General features: G+C 49.3%; 1 protein-coding gene across 1 annotated transcript in view; it reads left to right on the plus strand.

Annotated features, from left to right (window-relative positions):
* The window catches only part of ralgapa1 (Ral GTPase activating protein catalytic subunit alpha 1), a 130,097-nt gene that overhangs the window by 75,610 nt on the left and 32,462 nt on the right, over positions 1–22,025 (plus strand). Inside the window, exons 42-43 of the mRNA XM_056295551.1 lie at positions 4,692–4,850; positions 11,491–11,618. Of these exons, the coding sequence (XP_056151526.1) occupies positions 4,692–4,850; positions 11,491–11,618 (287 nt within the window). The remainder of the gene's footprint in view (positions 1–4,691; positions 4,851–11,490; positions 11,619–22,025) is intronic.

A 22,025-nucleotide genomic window follows, 5' to 3' on the forward strand; every position in this document is an offset into this window, starting at 1 on the left:
TGGGCGAGGCAGTCGGCTCCGGCCTCTCACGCCTCCCGAGAGTGAGCGAGGCAGTCGGCTCCGGCCTCTCACGCCTCCCGAGAGTGGGCGAGGCAGTCGGCTCCGGTCTCTCACGCCTCCCGAGAGTGGGCGAGGCAGTCGGCTCCGGCCTCTCACGCCTCCCGAGAGTGAGCGAGGCAGTCGGCTCCGGCCTCTCACGCCTCCCGAGAGTGAGCGAGGCAGTCGGCTCCGGCCTCTCACGCCTCCCGAGAGTGGGCGAAGCAGTCGGCTCCGGCCTCTCACGCCTCCCGAGAGTGAGCGAGGCAGTCGGCTCCGGCCTCTCACGCCTCCCGAGAGTGAGCGAGGCAGTCGGCTCCGGCCTCTCACGCCTCCCGAGAGTGAGCGAAGCAGTCGGCTCCGGCCTCTCACGCCTCCCGAGAGTGAGCGAGGCAGTCGGCTCCGGCCTCTCACGCCTCCCGAGAGTGGGCGAGGCAGTCGGCTCCGGCCTCTCACGCCTCCCGAGAGTGAGCGAGGCAGTCGGCTCCGGCCTCTCACGCCTCCCGAGAGTGGGCGAGGCAGTCGGCTCCGGCCTCTCACGCCTCCTGAGAGTGAGCGAGGCAGTCGGCTCCGGCCTCTCACGCCTCCCGAGAGTGGGCGAGGCAGTCGGCTCCGGCCTCTCACGCCTCCCGAGAGTGAGCGAAGCAGTCGGCTCCGGTCTCTCACGCCTCCCGAGAGTGAGCGAGGCAGTCGGCTCCGGCCTCTCACGCCTCCCGAGAGTGGGCGAGGCAGTCGGCTCCGGCCTCTCACGCCTCCCGAGAGTGGGCGAGGCAGTCGGCTCCGGCCTCTCACGCCTCCCGAGAGTGAGCGAGGCAGTCGGCTCCGGCCTCTCACGCCTCCCGAGAGTGGGCGAGGCAGTCGGCTCCGGTCTCTCGCGCCTCCCGAGAGTGAGCGAGGCAGTCGGCTCCGGCCTCTCACACCTCCCGAGAGTGGGCGAGGCAGTCGGCTCCGGCCTCTCACGCCTCCCGAGAGTGAGCGAGGCAGTCGGCTCCGGCCTCTCACGCCTCCCGAGAGTGAGCGAGGCAGTCGGCTCCGGCCTCTCACGCCTCCCGAGAGTGGGCGAAGCAGTCGGCTCCGGCCTCTCACGCCTCCCGAGAGTGAGCGAGGCAGTCGGCTCCGGCCTCTCACGCCTCCCGAGAGTGGGCGAAGCAGTCGGCTCCGGCCTCTCACGCCTCCCGAGAGTGAGCGAGGCAGTCGGCTCCGGCCTCTCACGCCTCCCGAGAGTGAGCGAGGCAGTCGGCTCCGGCCTCTCACGCCTCCCGAGAGTGGGCGAAGCAGTCGGCTCCGGCCTCTCACGCCTCCCGAGAGTGAGCGAGGCAGTCGGCTCCGGCCTCTCACGCCTCCCGAGAGTGGGCGAGGCAGTCGGCTCCGGCCTCTCACGCCTCCTGAGAGTGAGCGAGGCAGTCGGCTCCGGCCTCTCACGCCTCCCGAGAGTGGGCGAGGCAGTCGGCTCCGGCCTCTCACACCTCCTGAGAGTGAGCGAGGCAGTCGGCTCCGGCCTCTCACGCCTCCCGAGAGTGGGCGAGGCAGTCGGCTCCGGCCTCTCACGCCTCCCGAGAGTGAGCGAAGCAGTCGGCTCCGGTCTCTCACGCCTCCCGAGAGTGAGCGAGGCAGTCGGCTCCGGCCTCTCACGCCTCCTGAGAGTGGGCGAGGCAGTCGGCTCCGGCCTCTCACGCCTCCCGAGAGTGGGCGAGGCAGTCGGCTCCGGCCTCTCACGCCTCCCGAGAGTGGGCGAGGCAGTCGGCTCCGGCCTCTCACGCCTCCCGAGAGTGGGCGAGGCAGTCGGCTCCGGCCTCTCACGCCTCCCGAGAGTGAGCGAGGCAGTCGGCTCCGGCCTCTCACGCCTCCCGAGAGTGGGCGAGGCAGTCGGCTCCGGTCTCTCGCGCCTCCCGAGAGTGAGCGAGGCAGTCGGCTCCGGCCTCTCACACCTCCCGAGAGTGGGCGAGGCAGTCGGCTCCGGCCTCTCACGCCTCCCGAGAGTGAGCGAGGCAGTCGGCTCCGGCCTCTCACGCCTCCCGAGAGTGAGCGAGGCAGTCGGCTCCGGCCTCTCACGCCTCCCGAGAGTGGGCGAAGCAGTCGGCTCCGGCCTCTCACGCCTCCCGAGAGTGAGCGAGGCAGTCGGCTCCGGCCTCTCACGCCTCCCGAGAGTGAGCGAGGCAGTCGGCTCCGGCCTCTCACGCCTCCCGAGAGTGGGCGAAGCAGTCGGCTCCGGCCTCTCACGCCTCCCGAGAGTGAGCGAGGCAGTCGGCTCCGGCCTCTCACGCCTCCCGAGAGTGGGCGAGGCAGTCGGCTCCGGCCTCTCACGCCTCCTGAGAGTGAGCGAGGCAGTCGGCTCCGGCCTCTCACGCCTCCCGAGAGTGGGCGAGGCAGTCGGCTCCGGCCTCTCACACCTCCTGAGAGTGAGCGAGGCAGTCGGCTCCGGCCTCTCACGCCTCCCGAGAGTGGGCGAGGCAGTCGGCTCCGGCCTCTCACGCCTCCCGAGAGTGAGCGAAGCAGTCGGCTCCGGCCTCTCACGCCTCCCGAGAGTGGGCGAGGCAGTCGGCTCCGGCCTCTCACACCTCCTGAGAGTGAGCGAGGCAGTCGGCTCCGGCCTCTCACGCCTCCCGAGAGTGGGCGAGGCAGTCGGCTCCGGCCTCTCACGCCTCCCGAGAGTGGGCGAGGCAGTCGGCTCCGGTCTCTCACGCCTCCCGAGAGTGAGCGAGGCAGTCGGCTCCGGCCTCTCACGCCTCCCGAGAGTGAGCGAAGCAGTCGGCTCCGGCCTCTCACGCCTCCCGAGAGTGGGCGAGGCAGTCGGCTCCGGCCTCTCACGCCTCCCGAGAGTGGGCGAGGCAGTCGGCTCCGGCCTCTCACGCCTCCCGAGAGTGGGCGAAGCAGTCGGCTCCGGCCTCTCACGCCTCCCGAGAGTGAGCGAAGCAGTCGGCTCCGGTCTCTCGCGCCTCCCGAGAGTGGGCGAAGCAGTCGGCTCCGGCCTCTCACGCCTCCCGAGAGTGAGCGAGGCAGTCGGCTCCGGCCTCTCACGCCTCCCGAGAGTGAGCGAGGCAGTCGGCTCCGGAGTAACTGCAGCCTCGTGTGTTTGAACGACTGTAGTTTCCACTGTGGCGCACACAACCAGTGTGTGTTGGTCTTCAGATCTGTTTATAAAAAATGTTATGGATGACGCACATCAAAAATGATTAGAAATACACACACATTTAGTTGGAAATACATGGCCAAGGCCAAGTAAAGCAGCCGTGTGAAGGTGTGTGTCACACAGCTTAAAAAGTGAAGCGACTTGTGTGTGTGTGTGTGTGTGTGTGTGTGTTTGTGTGTGTGCATGTGTGTGTGTTTTGTCAGATGTCAAGGTTAAAGACAGACCAGTAGCAAGCTCTGGACATAGAGCACTGATAGAAAATCAACCACACACACTCACACACACACACTGCAGCGCACTACGTCAGACTTGATCCCATCCATCTTCTACCCCGTTCTCCATCTTCTAAAAGCTCACTCTGTCTTGTCGTCCTTTCTCCGTCTTCACACATTCACTCCATCATCTCCAGGGCCATTTTCTCTCTCAAACACACACACACACACACACACACACACACACACACACACACACACACACACACACACACACACACACTCTCTCTCTCTTTCAGCAAGTTGGACAGGTTGTATCCATCATGAACCCAAGGCTTTTGATTGTGTGTGTGTGTGTGTGTGTGTGTGTGTGTGTTTACTATGTTTGTTTTGGTGTTACATATTGACTCAGTTGGAGCCATTTTATTCAGCAGTGTTTAAAACTTAACAAGTTTCTAGTTTGCCTCCATTGTCTGCCTGTCTACCTATCTGTGTGTCTGTCTGACTCTCTTCCTGTCTCTCCTTTACATCCCCTAACACTGTCCTGTTCTTTCGCTCTTTCTCTCTCTCTCTGTTCAATTCAAGCTATATTGGCGTGGTTGTCAAAAATAACAATATTGAGGGGGGCGCCCGGGTAGTGCGTGGTCGGGCGGTGTCTGCGGGTGGGAAGCCTGATGTGGGTATGTGATTAAACGTTCGGTGTCGAACGCTCCGTTCTGTGGGCTGCAGCCAAGTATACTTGAACTAGAGACATGAAACCTGGCCAAATAACTGGAAATGATGTGCAAACGCTTCACAAGAAACATGACTGCAGTCAGCCAAATGGTGGCGCTATAACTCAGATTCCAAAAAATGTTTTTAAAAATAACAATATTGCTATTATTTTTTTTTATTTTTGTTAACAAAATAACAATATAAAAAGCAACAATATATACAACATATGAGACATAAAGCAGTAGAAATTATTACAATACTAATATAGCAACAAAAAAACTACAAATTTCTGAATAATAGATTACAAATAATTGTTGATAGAAACAAAGAATAAACTCCTTCCCTCTCAAGTAAGTAGTATTTGCCTGTGTTGTTGTTGCATGGATGGGTTTTTGTTCTGGTATATCGGAAGGAGTGTAGGTGGATTTAACAGGTGATGCGTTTTAAGCCAAGTTTTACTTACCTTTTCCTCTGCTTTGTACCGAGAAGTGTCACAGGACAACATTGAAAGACAAGTCTAAGTCTCTCCCTCTTCTTTCTCTCTCTCTCTCTCTCTCTCTCTCTCTCTCTCTCCCCATTGTGAACGAATCTGACCCCAGCTTAGACACCTGGGCAATGACGAGGTCCACATCGTGTGGTCGGAACATTCCAGAGACTACCGCCGAGGGATCATACCTACCGAGTTCGGAGACGTTCTCATCGTCATCTACCCCATGAAGAACCACATGTGCTCCATCCATATACTGAAGAAACCCGAGGTAAAGATTCCACACACCCAGTTCGTCTGGTGCTAACAAAATAATTCATTATTTGTTTTAAACAGTTTTCGTTTTGACCACCAAATGTCATGACTGACTCTCATTCATTTCATTCTAAAATCAAAGTCTGAACAACAGGTCAGTCACATCTCCCAAAGTACCCAGACATTTGATTGGATATTTGATTTTTGATATACTTTATTAATCCCCATGGGGAAATTCCTCTCTGCATTTATCCCATCCTAGCTGTGTAGCTAGGAGCAGTGGACAGCCACCGTGCAGCGCCCGGTGACCAACTCCAGTTCATCTTGCCCTGCCTCGGTCAGGGGCACAGACAGGAGTATTAACCCTAACATGCATATCTTTTTGATGGTGGGGGAACCTGGAGCACCCTGAGAAAACTAACCGCAGACACGGAGAGAACATGCAAACTCCACACAGAGGACGACTTGGGATGACTCCCCTCCCCCAAAGGTCGGACAACCCTGGGGTTCAAACCCAGGACCTTCTTGCTGTGAGGTGACAGCGCTAACCACTGGGCCACCGTGCCGCCCTTAAGAACATTTTATCCAAACATTTAAAAGTTAACAATAATGATGATGATAATGATTACAGTAATGGCAATAATGGTAATGTTAATGATGATAATATTACTGGCGATAATAATAGATACAGCTGCAAACGTGGATTAATGTGGTTCAAGCGTAAATTGATTGTCACACTCTAGAAACCTTTGCTTTAAAGTCTTGTCTCGTTCATTAACCGTGTGTGTGTGTGCGTGTGCTCTGAAGTCGCCAAATAAAACAGAAATCTGTACCCTCGTGACCTCACCGGGCAGCACGGTTGCCTCAGCAAGGTCCCAGGTTCGAACCTCAGGTCCTTTCTGTGTGGAGTTTGCACGTTCTCCCCGCGTCTGCGTGGGTTTTCTCCGGATGCTCCGGTTTCCTCCCACCATCAAAAAGACATGCATTTCAGGGTTAATGTTCCTGTCTGTGCCCCTGAGCAAGGTAATGGGAAAAAGAAGTGGAGTTTGTCCCCGGGTGCTGCAGCTGCCCACTGCTCATACGCAATAGGATGGGTTACATGCAGAGAACACATTCATTGTAATGTGTACAATGACAAAAAGAAAGTGGCTTTCTTTTTCTTATACATAAGATACTCAGCCAGAATGTTGCACAGTTAAATCACTGAGCAACTTGTCTTTATGCATGCTGAATAATCCAGTGATGACAACCTTCCCCAAATCCTCTGGGCATAGTACACATGGCCATTGTAACTCTTGTTAATAGTCATGGCAATTTGCATATGAAGCCGGTCGTTGGTTTCGCTCGTTGTGCTGCTGTATTGTTTATAAGGGTGGGAATACCTGCAGTCAGGTGAGACTAAAGAGGTCCCTTAGACGAGTGATGAAACGTTTCTCTCAATAAACGCTGTGTCCACATGAACTGGTTCACCTCTCTGTGACACTAAACAACTTGGCCTGTAGTTCATCAAGGAAGTGCTCACGGTACAGTCTCTGCATTTATGTATTTTCCATCCTCATATTTTATCCAGCCACCAAGCGGATTCGAACCAGTGCCCTTGAGGTCACAAGCCCAGTGTCCCGTTGATTGACTAATCAACAACCTGTAGTTACATGTGGTGTCAAAGAGTTGTTGCAGAAAGTTGAAAGACCAGATAACAGATTGACAAGTAAATCCTAAAATCGAGAAGTCTGAATACTTCACATGTTGACTGAGAGTAAAATGGTTCAAATGTGATTACTTGTAGGGACACTAAAACTATACACTCACAACTATTGGTAAGAGTTAATTTCATTAAACAACTTTGTCTTGTTGACAGCAGAACAATAAGACTGATAGGGTTCTTCCTTGTTGTAACTTGTCGGCATGTGCATGCGCGCTCTTGTGTACATACATCTGTACATTTTTTCTTCTGCGTTTTTACATGTGTTCTTCCTCTGTGTGCAAAGACATGCATCATACATGCATATGTGTGTCTGCTGTACCACAGCGTCCGTATTTGCCCCGCAGTCCCAGGGAGAGTTTTATTCAGAGTTTTGTTGCTCTGGTTATTGTATCGGTCTAAAACACCAGACGTTAATACCATAGCACTGATAACATAACTCCATTTCAAAGCAGAGCTAATACAATAAGATACTTTTCCCTGTGACATAGATACCACAGCACTAACAACATAACCGTGTTCTGCTGTGGTCATTCTACAAGCAAAAAGATTGAATTAAAACTGAGCCAAATGCAAGTCAGACATGATGTTTTCTATGAGCGGGGCTGCAAAAGCTCAGGATTCAGGCAACTAGTGTATGGGTAGGAGACCGCTTGTCCCGTTAAATTCAATTAAGTCCATTTCAAAAGACATTATATGATTCTGTTTCATGGATTCCACAGGCAAGGTATTGGGTGAAGTCAGAGAGCCTTTAATCAAATAGTACATGGTTGTAAGGCTTTGTCAGGGTTTGCTTAATTCCACAGGAAATAATTACTACCAAGCTAACAAAGATAATTCCATTTTCATACAAATGTCCAGATATTGTCCTGTTTTTACTGTGACATGGAGCTGTAAGCACTGGGTTCCATCAAGTAGTACAGTGCTTGAGATCTTTTCTATCAAACTAATAAAGAGGAAAAGATTTTAGATTTTACAATCAAGAGGGCACTGAATGAAAGCGGCACCAAATGTATTGAATCTAACCAGAAATTTTATCAATAAAAAAAAAAAACTTGATTTAGCCGTTTTATTTCTTGGACTTCATGGCTCCTAAAACTCATCTCATTCAGTCAAATAATGTATAGATGAGCCTCTCTGGCACAGAAAACAGTGGGTGCTCTCTTAAGGTCACATATACAGTTTCACCTGTATATAGTCATTCTTTGTATATGTTTCTGAAGATTGCTGTGTTGTTATTCTGTGTAAGTACTAGAGATGTGTACTAGAGATGCACCGATCGATCGTCCGTTGACTGGAATCGGCCAGTTTTCAGCTTGATAGGCCATGGCCAGTGACCAGCCAGTCATTCTCAGATATCCAATTCTGTTCCTGTAAAATTTACACACATGCACCGCGCAATGGTTCACGTCACACACACACAGCGGCACAGACAGTAATGTCACAGCTAGACACACACACACACACACACACACACACACACGCACACACAAATGCTAAAACATGTCGTTGAAAATTGTTGTTTACTTTGAGAGAGTCAAGTGGGATCAGAATCAGAATACTTTATTCATCCCCGAGGGGAAATTGGGTTTTTATTGCTGAATTGATATACAGCAATTCAAGGTCAACAAGTCCAAATTAGCGCACAACACCCTTAAACACTAAATGTTAAATTTACCAGAAGGCAGTTAAGGATGTGAGATCAGCATACTTCTCTAAACTGATATCAAGAAATAACCACAAACCCAAAGTTCTCTTTAGGGTAATTGATTCTGTTATTAATGGTCCCTCCACTTCTTCTTTTTTTTTTTGAACGTGATGCTGAGTTGTCCGAAAAATTTCTCACTCATTTTGTAAATAAGGTGGAGAATATCAGGTCCCAAATCCAGCCTGGCCCTTGTATTCGTTCCATTCCCCATGTTAATTCTGCCTCTTTTACCCAATTTCAACCAATTACAATTTCAGTGTTAACAGAGTACAGTCTCCAATATGAATGCTTCCTCCTGCATCTTAGATGTCATTCCCACTATGAATGCTCAGAGAGGTATTTTCAACTGTTAGCCCCGTTATTCTTTACATTCTTAATAATTCTATTGCCTCTGGTTCTTTTTCATGCAGTTTTAAGCATGCCATTGTTATTCCATTGCTGAAGAAACCTAATTTAGATCCCCTGTCCTTAAGTAACTACAGACCAGTCTCTTAATTGTCTTTTTTATCTGCGGTTCTGGAGAGAGTAATTTCATCGCATTTGATTTCTTTTATGAACACTAATAGGGTTTTTAATAGTTTCCAATCTGGTTTTAGAGCACTTCATAGTACCGAGACAGCTCTAGTTAAGGTCACTAATGACCTACTGCTGACTGCAGACAGATGTGACTGCTCAATTCTAGTTTTTTTAGGCTTAAGTGCTGCCTTTGACATAGTCAATCACAGTATCCTCGTACATCGCTTGGAGACTTGGGTTGGCGTCAAGGGCTCAGCTCTTAGTTTATTAGGCTCTTACCCCACCAACAGAACTTTTTCTGTTGTTCTGGGTAACTCTGCTTCCTTGATGGCTCAGTTGAGTTGTGGTGTCCCTCAAGGATCAGTTCTAGGCCCTCTTCTGTTTTCTATATGCATACTGCCCATTGGCCAGATCATTCAAAATCACAATGGGTTTTACCATTTTCATGCTGACGGCACTGTTATACGTGCCACTAAAACCCACAGATCTTAGCACCCTAAAAAATCTTACAACTTGCCTCTCTGACATTAAATCCTGGATGTCCGAAAAATTTCTCAGATTTAATAATGATGGGCTTCCGGGTGGTATGGCGGTCTATTCTGTTGCCTACCAACATGGGGATCAGCGGTTTGAATCCTAATGTAACCTCCGGCTTGGTCGGCTTCCCTATGGACACAACTGGCCGTGTCTGCGGGTGGGAAGCCAGATGTGAGTATGTGTCCTGATCGCTGCACTAGCGCCTCCTCTGGTCGGTCGGGGTACCTGTTCAGGGGGGGGGATAGCGTTATCCTCCCATGCGCTATGTCCCCCTAGCGAAACTCCTCACTGTCAGGTGAAAAGAAGCAGCTGCGACTCCACATGTATCGGAGGAGGCATGTGGTGGTCTGCAGCCCTCTCCGGATTGGCAGAGGGGGTGGAATAGAGATTGGGACAGCTTCGGAAGAGTGGGGTAATTGGCTGGATAAAATTGGGGAGAAAAAGGTGGGGAGGGAATCCAAAAAAAAAAATTTTTTTTTTAATGATAATTCTGAGGTCATTTTGTTCAGTCCCCTAAATGCCATCAGCCCTTTTGGTATTAATCTTGATGGTCTGTCAGATAGTCTTAAGCAGGCTGCGAGGAATCTTGGGGTAATATTCAATGCTAACTTCAGTATTGATAATCAAATCAAACATGTTGTTCAGTCATCCTCTCTCCAGCTCAAGGTAATCTCTAAAATAGGTCATTTTTATCAACTGCCAAACTGCAAAACGTTGTACATACTTTTATCTATCCTCAGCTTGACTATTGCAACGCACTTTACTCATATCAGCAAGGGCTCCCTCCACTGTCTGCAGTTGATGCAAAACACCGCCGCTCGGCTCATGGCCGGGACAAAAAGGCATGACCATATCACTCCTGTGCCAGCCTCCCTACACTGGCTCCCTGTTATATTTCGTATTGATTTGCTCACTTTTAAGGCCTTGAACGGTCTTCCTCCTACATAGATTTCTGATTTATTGACCTGGTATACGCCCTCTTGACCATTGAGATCGGCAGATGGAGCCCTGCTGGTTATCCCCAGGTCTCGGTTTGTCACAAAGGGTAATCGGGCTTTAGCTGTGAGAGCCCCCACACTAGGGAACTCTCTTCCTATTGAACTAAGACTAACCAATTCTCTAGCTTCTTTTAGATCCCGTCTTAAAACTTTACTTTTTGTGAAAGCGTTTACAAACGTTCGATATTTGTTTTTACGCATTCATACTGTTTTTAGTTATACTCTTACTTATTTGGCCTTATTCTTAATTTTGCCTTGTCTGGTTTTATTTCTTTGTAAAGCACTTTGTAACACTGTTTATTACTATTATTATTATTATTAAAGTTATTTTTTATGTCTTTGACATATGCTATCATTAGGCTGTTATTTTAATTAATTATTATGCTATTGAGAGACAAAGGCAAAGGTGGACTTCAAGGTATTTCCTTTTTATTGAAATAAACTGGCTACAAAACCACCTTCAGAGGGAAATTGGTTGCTCATGAAAAGAAAAAAGAAATAACGCTTTTTGTCAGTGTGGACCCATCCATGAAATCTTAGGTAATTAATGGCATTACTTCTGCTGCCTTGGGATTATGACCATTATTATGGTTACAAACAGAGCTAGCATGCTGTGTTCACGTGGTCACTGTTTTCATGTTTTTTCTATGCCGACTGCTTTTACTGTCTCCCGGGGTCGATTACCATGGCAACGATCGAACGCAGCACTATTTGTTAATTGTACAGAAAAGCTCTGTCCAGTAACCTGGAGCACTTTTTTTATTTTGATATTGTCCTGGAACCTGGTGCATTTTTGGAGAAAAAGTTATTTAATAGTCAATGTTTTATTATGAACATACAGTTGAAATTTCCATTAAAGAAAAGCTGTGAAAGTGTTTGTGTATGCTGTCAATTATAGTTGTTAGGGGGAAAAAATCGGAATCGGCCAAAATCGGAATCGGCAGGTAAAAAAAAAAAAAATTGGAAATCAGAATCAGTCAAGAAAATTTCAGTCGGTACATCTCTAGTAAGTACACCGAGAGCCACTAAACTGGGGTCAAATTCCGTGGATGTGCAGTTATACTTGGCCAATAAAGACGATTCTGATTCTGATTTTAGGAACATTGTTGGGGCTTCAATGAGGAGACTGGTTATCACAAGTGCCTGTTCTCTCCCAGTCTTTTCCCCCCTGCCTTAAAACTCTCCGTCTCTTCAGGTGCCATTCTTCGGCCCGTTGTTTGACGGCGCCATCGTGGACGTGAAGATTCTACCTACTATGGTCCGAGCCACAGCAATTAATGCCAGTCGGGCCCTCAAGTCTCTCATTCCTCTCTACCAAAACTTGTATCCTTTAAGATGCTCAGATACTGGAGTCCAAACACTGCATCTGGAGCCAAAGGTAGGTCAGAGGTCCACCTTTCTTGCTTCGCATTCCTTCATTATGCAGAGAAGGGTCATGAGTGGTTTCTCAATTAGCCCACAGCAATATCCCAGCCAAACTCCGAGACAGTCCAGGGATTTGCACTAGCAGCAATGAGAACTTCATTTACTTATTATTAACTACTGAAAAAAAAATCCCTGTGAGATTACTCTGGAACCCTGTTAGGCTTCAGCTGATTTGCATAAAAACAGGATGTGAAATTTGGGATTTCTATCCGACAAAACTCTGATAGCATCCTAATGCGGGACGGCTGTGTGTTTAAGAAGACCGCCACATCTCTGAAAGGCCAAAGGTCGTTCCAACAGCAAAAGTCTGTCTCCCCAAAGCCGCGTGTCATTCTGTTCGTGAACATGAGGCTGGACGCCTGTTCTCACCCTCACTGTTGTCAATGCAAGTCACAAATTGCCGAACTGTTTACTGTAATGGACTCTGTAATACGACTCCTCTTATTTTCTTACCCATGTGTCCCTTCTCCTCCCACTCTCCTCCAACAACCTGAGTCGCTTCTCTTGTTTGTGAGCAAGATCGGTTTGTGATTGGTTGTATCTTTTTTTCATCAGTCTTGTGTGTGTGTGTGTGTGTGTGTGTGTGTGTGTGTGTGTGTGTGTGTGTGTGTGTGTGTGTTCTGGCCATCGCTCAGCTCAGGTGTACAGGATGACAAATCAATGTCTAGTAGTGTTTCTCTCTGAAAATCTCGCTACTGTGATATCACATGAAGTGCTATGTACTGCACGTTTGTGTGTGTGTGTGTGTGTGTGTGTGTGTGTGTGCGCGCGCATGTGATAAATGGTTCGGCAATCACAGCCGTTCATTGTGTGTGACTTACAGAGCAATAGTGAGAGACTGACACTGAGGTAAAAATTCAAATAGAAAAACATGAAATAGCCTGACTGATAATAGCAGACTGACTTTGTGTGTGTGTGTGTGTGGGGGGGGGGGGCTGTCTTGGGACCACTATAGTTCTACTGGTTGCTCAATAGTTTCTTTTCTTATGCTGAAATTGGCTTATTTAGTATTTGTACTTGCATCTCCAATAAAAATACTTTTGAAAATAAAGTTGGCTTAATTAAACTAATATTCCCCTTTTTAATAAAATTAATTGTATTTTACTGAAGCTGTTGGCAAGGGACACATTAAACAACAGAATTGCAGCAACATATGTTGGTCATGTAGCAAAAGGGTCCCGGATTCAAACCAAACTAGGCCCCCCCCCACACTTTTCTCCCCAATTTTACCCGGCCAAATACCCCACTCTTCCGAGCCATCCCAGTCACTGCTCCACCCCCTCTGCTGATCCGGGGAGGGCTGCGGACTACCACATGCCTCCTCCGATACATGTGGAGTCGCCAGCCGCTCCTTTTCACCTGACAGTGAGGGGTTTCACCATGGGGATGTAGCATGTAGCGTGTGGGAAGATCACGCTAATCCCCCCAGTTCCCCCCCCCCCCGAATAGGCGCCTCGACTGACCAGAGGAGGCACTAGTGCAGCGACCAGGACACATAGCCCCATCCGGCTTCCCACCTGCACACACGGCCAATTGTGTCTGTAGGGACGCCCGACCAAGCCGGAGGTAACACGGGGATTCGATCCTGCGATCCCCGTGTTGGTAGCCACCGGAATAGACCGCCACACTCCCCGGACGCCCCTCAGCTAGGCTTCTCTGTCTGGAGTTTGCTGATGTTCATGTGGGTTTTCTCCCACACCAAAAGACATGGCTGTTAATGGCCGCCCCTGCTTCATAGTTGTTGCCGAGCCTCAAAGTCGCACAGTTGCTCATAATGAGAGTGACAAACGGGTGTTGCACACATCCTTTAAAAAAAAAACCCAGATCAACACATTAACGGACTCGAATATGTGTGAGACGCAGACGGATGTGAAAGACAGGCTGGTTTTGCGTGCGTGAGGAGCAGACAGACAGATGTGCGTCTTCGTCTCCGAGCTTCATCTGGCGTGAGGGTCGTCGGGTGGAACAGGCCTCGTGGTCAATACTTATCGACATCTAGCCACTGCAGCACTGTTTCTAAATTAGGGGCTTTGCTCTGCGGGCTCTCGCTCACTCGCCGTGCGACTGACACGCACGCACACACACACACACACACACACAGAAATGCATACAAATCACATTAAATCTTTCCCATTCGCACACAGTCAGACGCAAGTGTACATCTGCGCCACCACTGGGCCTCTCTCTCATTTCCGTTATCGAAATGCCCCCCTGACATGACCGTTTAACAGACGACGCCGCCTTCGTAAGTGCTGTAAGTCCGGTGAGGAGTAGTCACGGGAACTATGAGAACAAGTAGCGGAGGGGATCATCCTAAAGCGCTGTGCAGCTGTAGCTGATGTGTGCATATGAATCAAAAACAATCGTTTTAAGAAATGAAGCGATGTACTTCGCGGTCCCCGTAGGGAAATCTGTCTCGGACTGGAGTGCTGCACATCGTATATAGAGCCGCCTCCGCAGTAGTAATAATGACAAACAAAACAAACAGCGTAACATAATACATACTGTGGGCGGCACGGTGGCGCAGCGGTTAGCGCGGTCGCCTCACAGCAAGAAGGTCCTGGGTTCGAGCCCCGGGGTTGCCAAACCTTGGGGGTCGTCCCGGGTCGTCCTCGGTGTTTGCATGTTCTCCCCGTGTCTGCAAGGCTTTCCCCCCCACAGTCCAAAGACGTAGGTCAGGTGACTCGGCTGTACTAAATTGTCCTTAGGTGTGAATGTGTGTGTGTGTGTGTGTGTGTGTTGGCCCTGCGATGGCCCTGGCGGCCTGTCCAGGGTGTCTCCCCGCCCGCCGCCCGACGACTGCTGGGATAGGCTCCAGCATCCCCGCCACCCTGAGAGCAGGATAAGCGGTTGGGATAATGGATGGGTAACACGTACTGTAGCACATCACAGCCACAAATTACACAGACAGCGTTGCACATATTACACAACCAGTGGTAAGAACAAGGGAGATATTGCACAACCCCTTGCATCATCAAAAAAATCTTACACACCTCTCCCGTGAACGTCTTCGTAAGAAAAACTACTGCACAGCTCAGTCCTCACCAGACGAGCAAGCTTAGATTTAAAGAGCGACGCACGTGCCCTTTCTGAACACAATTTTTAACACTGGGAGTTTGAATCATAACCGAAAACAGGTGTGGTTTTATGAATCCAAAGCTATTGGCTACTGTCTTTCCACGCATTTCGCACGTGACCACGGCGTGGTGGTAGGCCTACAGCGCGGCAGTGCAATACAACTTGGCGAATAATATGTTCGATGATACAAATAACTTAGATAAATAGATGATAGATATTCAGATAGACAGATCGATGGATATATAGATAGATAGCAATACGTCGTAGCAAGAGCGATACTAAAGTCTCGGCAAAATAGCACAAACTCGAGCCAAGTAGCTAGCAGGAGGGGGCGAAAGAACAGCTTCTCCGTGGTTTTATAGCGTCTCGCTACGGACACGCCCTATATGCAACCCTGATTATGCTCGTTACTACAACCTGATAGAATAAAACATTATCCTCTGATCCACCCCAAACACCCTGATTGTGCATAAAAACTATGATCTTTTTTTTCGGATTCCCACCCCCACCCCCACACACCTTTTGCCTCCCCAATTGTACTTGGCCAATTACCCCACTCTTCCGAGCCGTCCTGGTCGCTGCTCCACCTCCTCTGCCGATCCGGGGAGGGCTGCAGACTACCACATGCCTCCTCCGATACATGTGGAGTCACCAGTCGTTTCTTTTCACCTGACAGTGAGGAGTTTCGCCAGGGGGATGTAGCGTGTGGGGGGGATCACGCTATTCCCCCCAGTTCCCCCAACCAACCAGAGGAGGTGCTATTTCAGCGACCAGGACACATACCCACATCCGGCTTCCCACCCCCAGACATGGCCAATTGTGTCTGTAGGGATGCCCGACCAAGCTGGAGGTAACAGGGATTCGAACCGGCGATCCCCGTGTTGGTAGGCAATGGAATAGACCGCTACGCCACCCAAACGCCAAAAAGTATAATCTTTGCTGTAAACGAGAACACAAACTTCCCACATAGGCCTTCCAGCTAAAGGTGTTCTCCAAGAACAAACCCGACTGAAGGGTTCGTCATGTACGACCACTAGACTATGAACCCCCACTGACCCAGGGTCCAGTACCATCTCCTCGTTTTTTTTCTCAGTTAAAATGAGGTGGTTGGCGTCACGCTACTTCACAAAACTCTTATTTCCGTGAAATAGGCTGAAGGACTTGTGTCTCCGTGCAGTAGGCTGAGGATGGTGGTTGTCATCTGAACATTTTAAAATGTGGTTTCCGGGGTGGCTGCTTGTACACTCATTTGTGTACCATGCGAAAAGAACTGGTGAGCTTAGACAACCCTGTGGGGCACCTGTGTTTATTGATCCGAGTTCTGAAAGGGTGCTGTTGACCCTGACATGCTGGATTCGATTAGTCAAAAAGGAAAAATGCCGCTTAATTTTAAACGGATTGACACTCATCTGTTACAGTTTCGAGATTAGCAGATGTGTCTGAAGCGTATAAAAAGCAGAGCTGAAATCAACAAGTGGCAGGCGTGCATATGCTTTGGGGTCTTCTTTGGGGTCTTCCAAGCGCTCAGTCAAATGGGTGATCGTGTTAATGACATCATCCGTGCCCCACTCTTGCCTGTAAGCAAATTGGAATGGATGTAGTATACAACTGACCTTTGACTTCTGCTTTGAGTACAGACACCACGCCCAGTGCCGGATCAAGTTGGTAATGGGCCCCGAGGCTACTCTTTGTGTAGGACCCCCCCCCCCCTTACTCATCATGCTTTACCAGAAAACGAGCACGGAACTGTCTAGATCCATAGTGCACCTCTACTGCAAGTGTAGGCGCAGTACAGTGCGCAACAGGATGCGCACATCCCACTAAACGTCCCTCTCAGGTCGTCCGTGAGTGAGTGAGCGGCTGGGAATCTGGGTAGCGTAGCGGTCTATTCCGTTGCCTAGCAACACGGGGATCGCCGGTTCGAATCTCTGTTACCTCCGGCTTGGTCGGGCGTCCCTACAGACACAATTGGCCGTGTCTGCGGGTGGGAAGCCGGATGTGGGGATGTGTCCTGGTCGTTGCACTAGTGCCTCCTCTGGTCAGTCGGGGGGGGGGGGGGGGGGGGATAGTGTGATCCTCCCATGCGCTACGTCCGCCTGGCGAAACTCTTCAATGTCGGGTGAAAAGAAGCGGCTGGCGACTCCACGTGTATGGGAGCAGGCATGTGGTTGTCTGCAGCCCTCCCCGGATCGGCAGAGGGGGTGGGTGGAGCAGCGATCGGCACGGCTCGGAAGAGTGGGGTAATTTGCCGGATACAATGGGGAAGAAAAATGGGGAAGAATCCAAAAAAAGAGAGGGAGAGTGAGTGAGTGAGTGGCCACAATTTGCCACACAAAGCCCAATGGCGGCAGTTGTGCGCGCCGTGGGGAAAAAGTAATTTGGTGCCATGTGTGTAAGCGTGCTAGGAATATTACACAGCCCACACGCACACACTCGGGGCGCCCTGGCACGCACACACACGTCGAGGCAGCCTTTACTATAAACAGCAGTGCGACAGGGAAAAAAAAAGGCATTCCCAGCGCCTCTGCAAGCTGAGCTGCTAGCAGGTTTTAGCTTTCTGAGCCAACAGGTACGAGATCCACAGCAGCACAGAACGCCCTGTTTCACTGAGGCGAAATCGCAGCATCCTTACAGACGCACAAATCGAACCGCTGTGCGATACTCGAATAAAACCAAGCCATAAAAATACAATCAACACAGCGGCAGCACATAACAACAGCAATAATGCAACGGCAGCACAGTCATAAATACATATTCCTGCCTGTGGGCCTTTTTCTTCCTTGTTTTTCTGACAGGGAGGTCCTTAATGAGGCCGGTGAAACCCCATTAGTGCAGAATATCACTTTCAGTGGACATCAGAGACAGGTGATTCGGTCCGTTTAGGCCCATTGTGGGTCTCGGTCTATTCCGAACCGGTCCCAGTTTTGAAAAAGAACGTTCCCCACCGGCGTTGGTTACAGGCAACGTCATAATAGTGGGAATGCTGTGTCCACATCGGGAAACACTGACGGTGGTTTCCTCCTCCTTGTAAACTGCAGCAGTGACCTCGCTGAGGTGTCCTCGTCGTCTCTAAAAGATTCTCTGAATTGTCCAATTTCATCCACAAAATCTCCCAAGATTCCAGAAATTCTGTGTATTTTCACCTAGTGATACATATATACATATACATATGTATATATACATATATATATACACACACACACACAGCGGATGTAAGAAGTCGACACACTCCTGTTAAAATGGCAGGTTTTTGTGATGCAAAAAAATCAAACCAAGATTAAATCATGTCAGAACTTTTCCCGCTTTTTTTTATTTTAATTTTAATTAATTGTAATTGCGTCCTATGAGAATGAAGTGAAAAACAACCAGAAATATTTTAGGGGGGAAAAAAAAGAAAAGAATCTGCCATTTTAACAAGGGGTGTGTAGACTTTTCTTTATATCCACTGTATATTATCACACAAACGTGCAAAATCATCCGTTCCTCACACAACACCCTGCACGTACACACCGACACGTCTCTTATCGTGGTGCGTTGGGGTGCGGTCCACTGCCACGGCTCTGGTCTGCAGGCGTCTCATCTGAAGAGCTTCTGAACTGAACTCCCAAAGGTGTGATTTCCTCCGTCTCCCCCCGAACGTACTGACAAAATTTAATCCAGTTTAACTCATTTGGACGGCAGAAAAACCAAACGGCAGTGATTTATATAACTGACACAGTGCAAACATAGGATTTTTAACAAGTTGAGCTCTTGCCAAAGATGGGTGCGTTGTGCTGCACAATATGGAAAATAGCATTTATTTTGTTTATTATTTAATTATTTATTCAATATTTGTTTGTTATTTATTTATTATTATTATTTATTTGTGTTATTATTGTATTATTTATATTCTATTATTTTCAGCTTTTTCGTTTATTTGTTTATCGTTTATATCATTTATTATTTGTGATAACGATTATGATATGGAATGTCATACGATATTGATATAGATTTGATATAATTTAACAATCAAATTAAAATTCGGTTAAAAAGGCCCTCACTCCGTTTTTAACATGTGCCTGCACATTATTTTTAATGACAATACATTGACTTAAATATACATATATATATACATATATATATCTATACACACACACACACACACACACCCACACACACACATATATATATATATATATATATATATATATATATATATATATATATGTGGGTGTGTGTGTGTGTGTGTATCAGGATTTTTTACTTGCATATTCAAACGTGCCGTATTTGCTAGTCCGGTTGAGGTTCGTCACATCGAGGTGTTTGGAAATGTGAAGTATGATGTCACACCAGGGCTAGTTCTCAACTAATAGATCTTTAAATGTTTCAGTGAGAAACTCTAATAAGCAGGTTGTCGTTCTCATTAATTTAGATGGCAAAATTGTGTATCACAATATAATAATAGCCAAATTTCCCCCAAATACAACAGCATTGGAAAACCAATAAACACTGATATTGGATTATTGCCCCGCCGTACCTGGGCTGTGCTGTGTCTGAGTTGTGTCTGTGTTGTGTCTGTGTTGTGTCTGTGTTGTGTCTGTGTTGTGTCTGTGTTGTGTCTGTCAGGTCTCCTGTAGTGAAGATGTTTGAGATCTTCTTACCCATCAGCGGCATAATGCCCACACTGCAGTGAAGTGACAGAAGTAAAATATCACAGACGTGTGTGAGACTGGTGTTGTACCTCTCTCTCTTCTACCTGCTCACATGTTTGTCCTCTTATTCCCCCTCTCTCTCTCTCTCTCTTCACCTTGTCACTCTCGCTCTACTCTCTCCTCCCCTTTTCTCCACTCCTCTCTTATCCCAACACTCCTCTCCTTTAACTTCATTTCAACTTTTCACCTATTCTCTCTCCTCGCTCTTCCTCTCCCCGCTCTTCCTCTCCTCGCTCTTCCTCTCCTCGCTCTTCCTCTCCTCGCTCTTCCTCTCCTCTGTCTTCCTCTCCTTGCTCCTCCTGTCCTCGTTCTTCCTCTCCTCCTCTCCTCGCTCTTCCTCTCCTCCTCTCCTGTGTGTGTGTGTGTGTGTGTTGGTGAGGAAGGTTGTCCTGCTCTGCCACGTTGACACAGCTTGACAGAAAGAGAGATTGTTTGGCTCAGTGTGAGACTTCGGCTCATGGCTAATCCCACTCTGTGTGTGTGTGTGTGTGTGTGTGTGTGTGTGTGTGTGTGTGTGTGTGTGTGTGTGTGTCTTTCTGTAAGTGCAAACACGTGTTTGTGCATCACTGCATCAATACTCTGGTGTCCATGTGCATTTATCTACACGTGTGTGTGTGTGTTTGTGTGTGTGTGTGTCTCCCCTCCACGTATACCGACCTGTGTTTGTACGTCAGTGCAGCCATGTGTGAGCATTTCTCCAGTCCACGGCGGATCGACTGCGCTCGCAGAGTGTGTCTGCACGTCCGTGCGTGTGCGTCTGTGTGGGCAGGTGTTGGATGTGTGTGTGTTGGTTGTCTAGTTGCTGTGTGTGTGAGTCTAGTCGAGAGGCGTGTGTGCGGCCATCTGTTTTTATTGCGTGTTTGGACATGCATTTAGCTGCACGTGTGTGTGCGTGGATGTGTGTGTGCGCGTGTGTGTGTGTGTGTGGCGTTGCCCAGCGTCCTGGTGTGTATTGATTGGTGGAAGCGGCAGGTCGATGCCTCTGACAGGCTGAATTACAGTAATCAGTCATTATTGACTCTCCATCTCGGTGCCTCGCACGCCCCTCTCCTCGACACCACTTGTCCTCCCCTCTCCTGTCACCCCACCTCTCCCTCTCCCCGTCTCCTCCACTGTTTTCCTTTATCCCCTCCCGTTCTCTGCTCCTCCCGACAGACTCGACATCCCTCCGTCTCTCCCCGCATTGTTGTGTGTCGGCCCCTCTCTGCTCCCCCTCTTCCATCCCTCCATGCCTTTCCCCAGCATGGTTCCATATCGCTCTCTCTCTCTCTCTCTCTCTCTCTCTCTCTCTCTCTCTCTCTCTCTCTCTCTCTCTCTCTCACACCTTGTTTCTCCTTTTATCTCGCTGTCTGAGAAACTTCTCCTTCCCATGCACCATGTCTGCCTCGATCCCTCCCTCTCGCCTCCTCCCTCTGCTCTTTTACATTCTCTTTTATTCTCCGCGCCGTACTTCTGTCTCTCTCCCCTCGTCTCCGACTTCTCTCTACCAGCACATCAGTCCACTTCTCCTACTGTCTCTCTCTCTTTCTCTCTCTGTCTCTCTCGCTCTGCAGCTCTCCTTCCTTCTCTTTTTTGACCTCTCTGACCTGCGGTCTTTTCTGCCCGTCTAACTCGGCGTCTCGCCCTCGGTCTCCAGCAGTTTGAGACATGATGGACCGCTCAAACATCTGTGAGAACACGAGCTCGATGAGGGTATTGATTCTAGATGCGTGCTTTTACCTCCACAAACAACCGGAGCATTAAGGAGACTTTCGGCTGCAGCTGAAAGAAAAGAAATGAATACCAAAACTGATCAGCGGTCCGTGGAAGAGACCACCATGCTGGCCATGTGGCCCCCACGAGAGATGCAGGGCGAATTTGAGAGGTTGCAACGAAAAGCTAAACTGCACGAAGAGATATGAGATGATGGGCATCCGGGTAGCGTAGCGGTCTATTCTGTTGCCTACCAACACAGGGATCGCCAGTTCGAATCCCCATGTTACCTCCGGCTTGGTCATGCATCCCTACAGACACAATTGGCTGTGTCTGCGGGTGGGAAGCCGGATGTGGGTATGTGTCCCGGTCGCTGCACGAGCGCCCCCTCTGGTCGGTTGGGGCACCTGTTCGGGGGGGGAGAGGGGGGGATGGTGTGATCCTCCCATGGGCTATGTCACCCTGGCGAAACTCCTCACTGTCAGGTGAAAAGAAGTGGCTGGCGACTCCACATGTATCGGAGGAGGCATGTGGTAGTCTGCAGCCCTCGGCCCTTGGCCCTCGGCCCTTGGCCAAGTACAATTGGGAGGAAAAAGGGGGAGGGATCCAAGAAAAAATAAAAAATATGGTGCCTTCAGACTCATCTACCGACCTATGTCCAATCAGGTCAAGAAAAGAGTCTTTTCAGTGGTCCGTTGTCTTCGACACCATGAACAACAGCCTCTCTAGGGCGGCTATGGAGGATGAAAAGAGGGTAAATCGGCTGTACATGGTCTACGGGTCAGCAGCATAACGAGGACCTTTCAGACCTGACAGTATTCGAGTGGCGTCTAGACAGTGGACT

This window comes from Lampris incognitus, chromosome 16 (genome assembly GCF_029633865.1).
Source record: "Lampris incognitus isolate fLamInc1 chromosome 16, fLamInc1.hap2, whole genome shotgun sequence".
In the NCBI taxonomy this organism is placed as follows: Eukaryota; Metazoa; Chordata; class Actinopteri; order Lampriformes; family Lampridae; genus Lampris; species Lampris incognitus.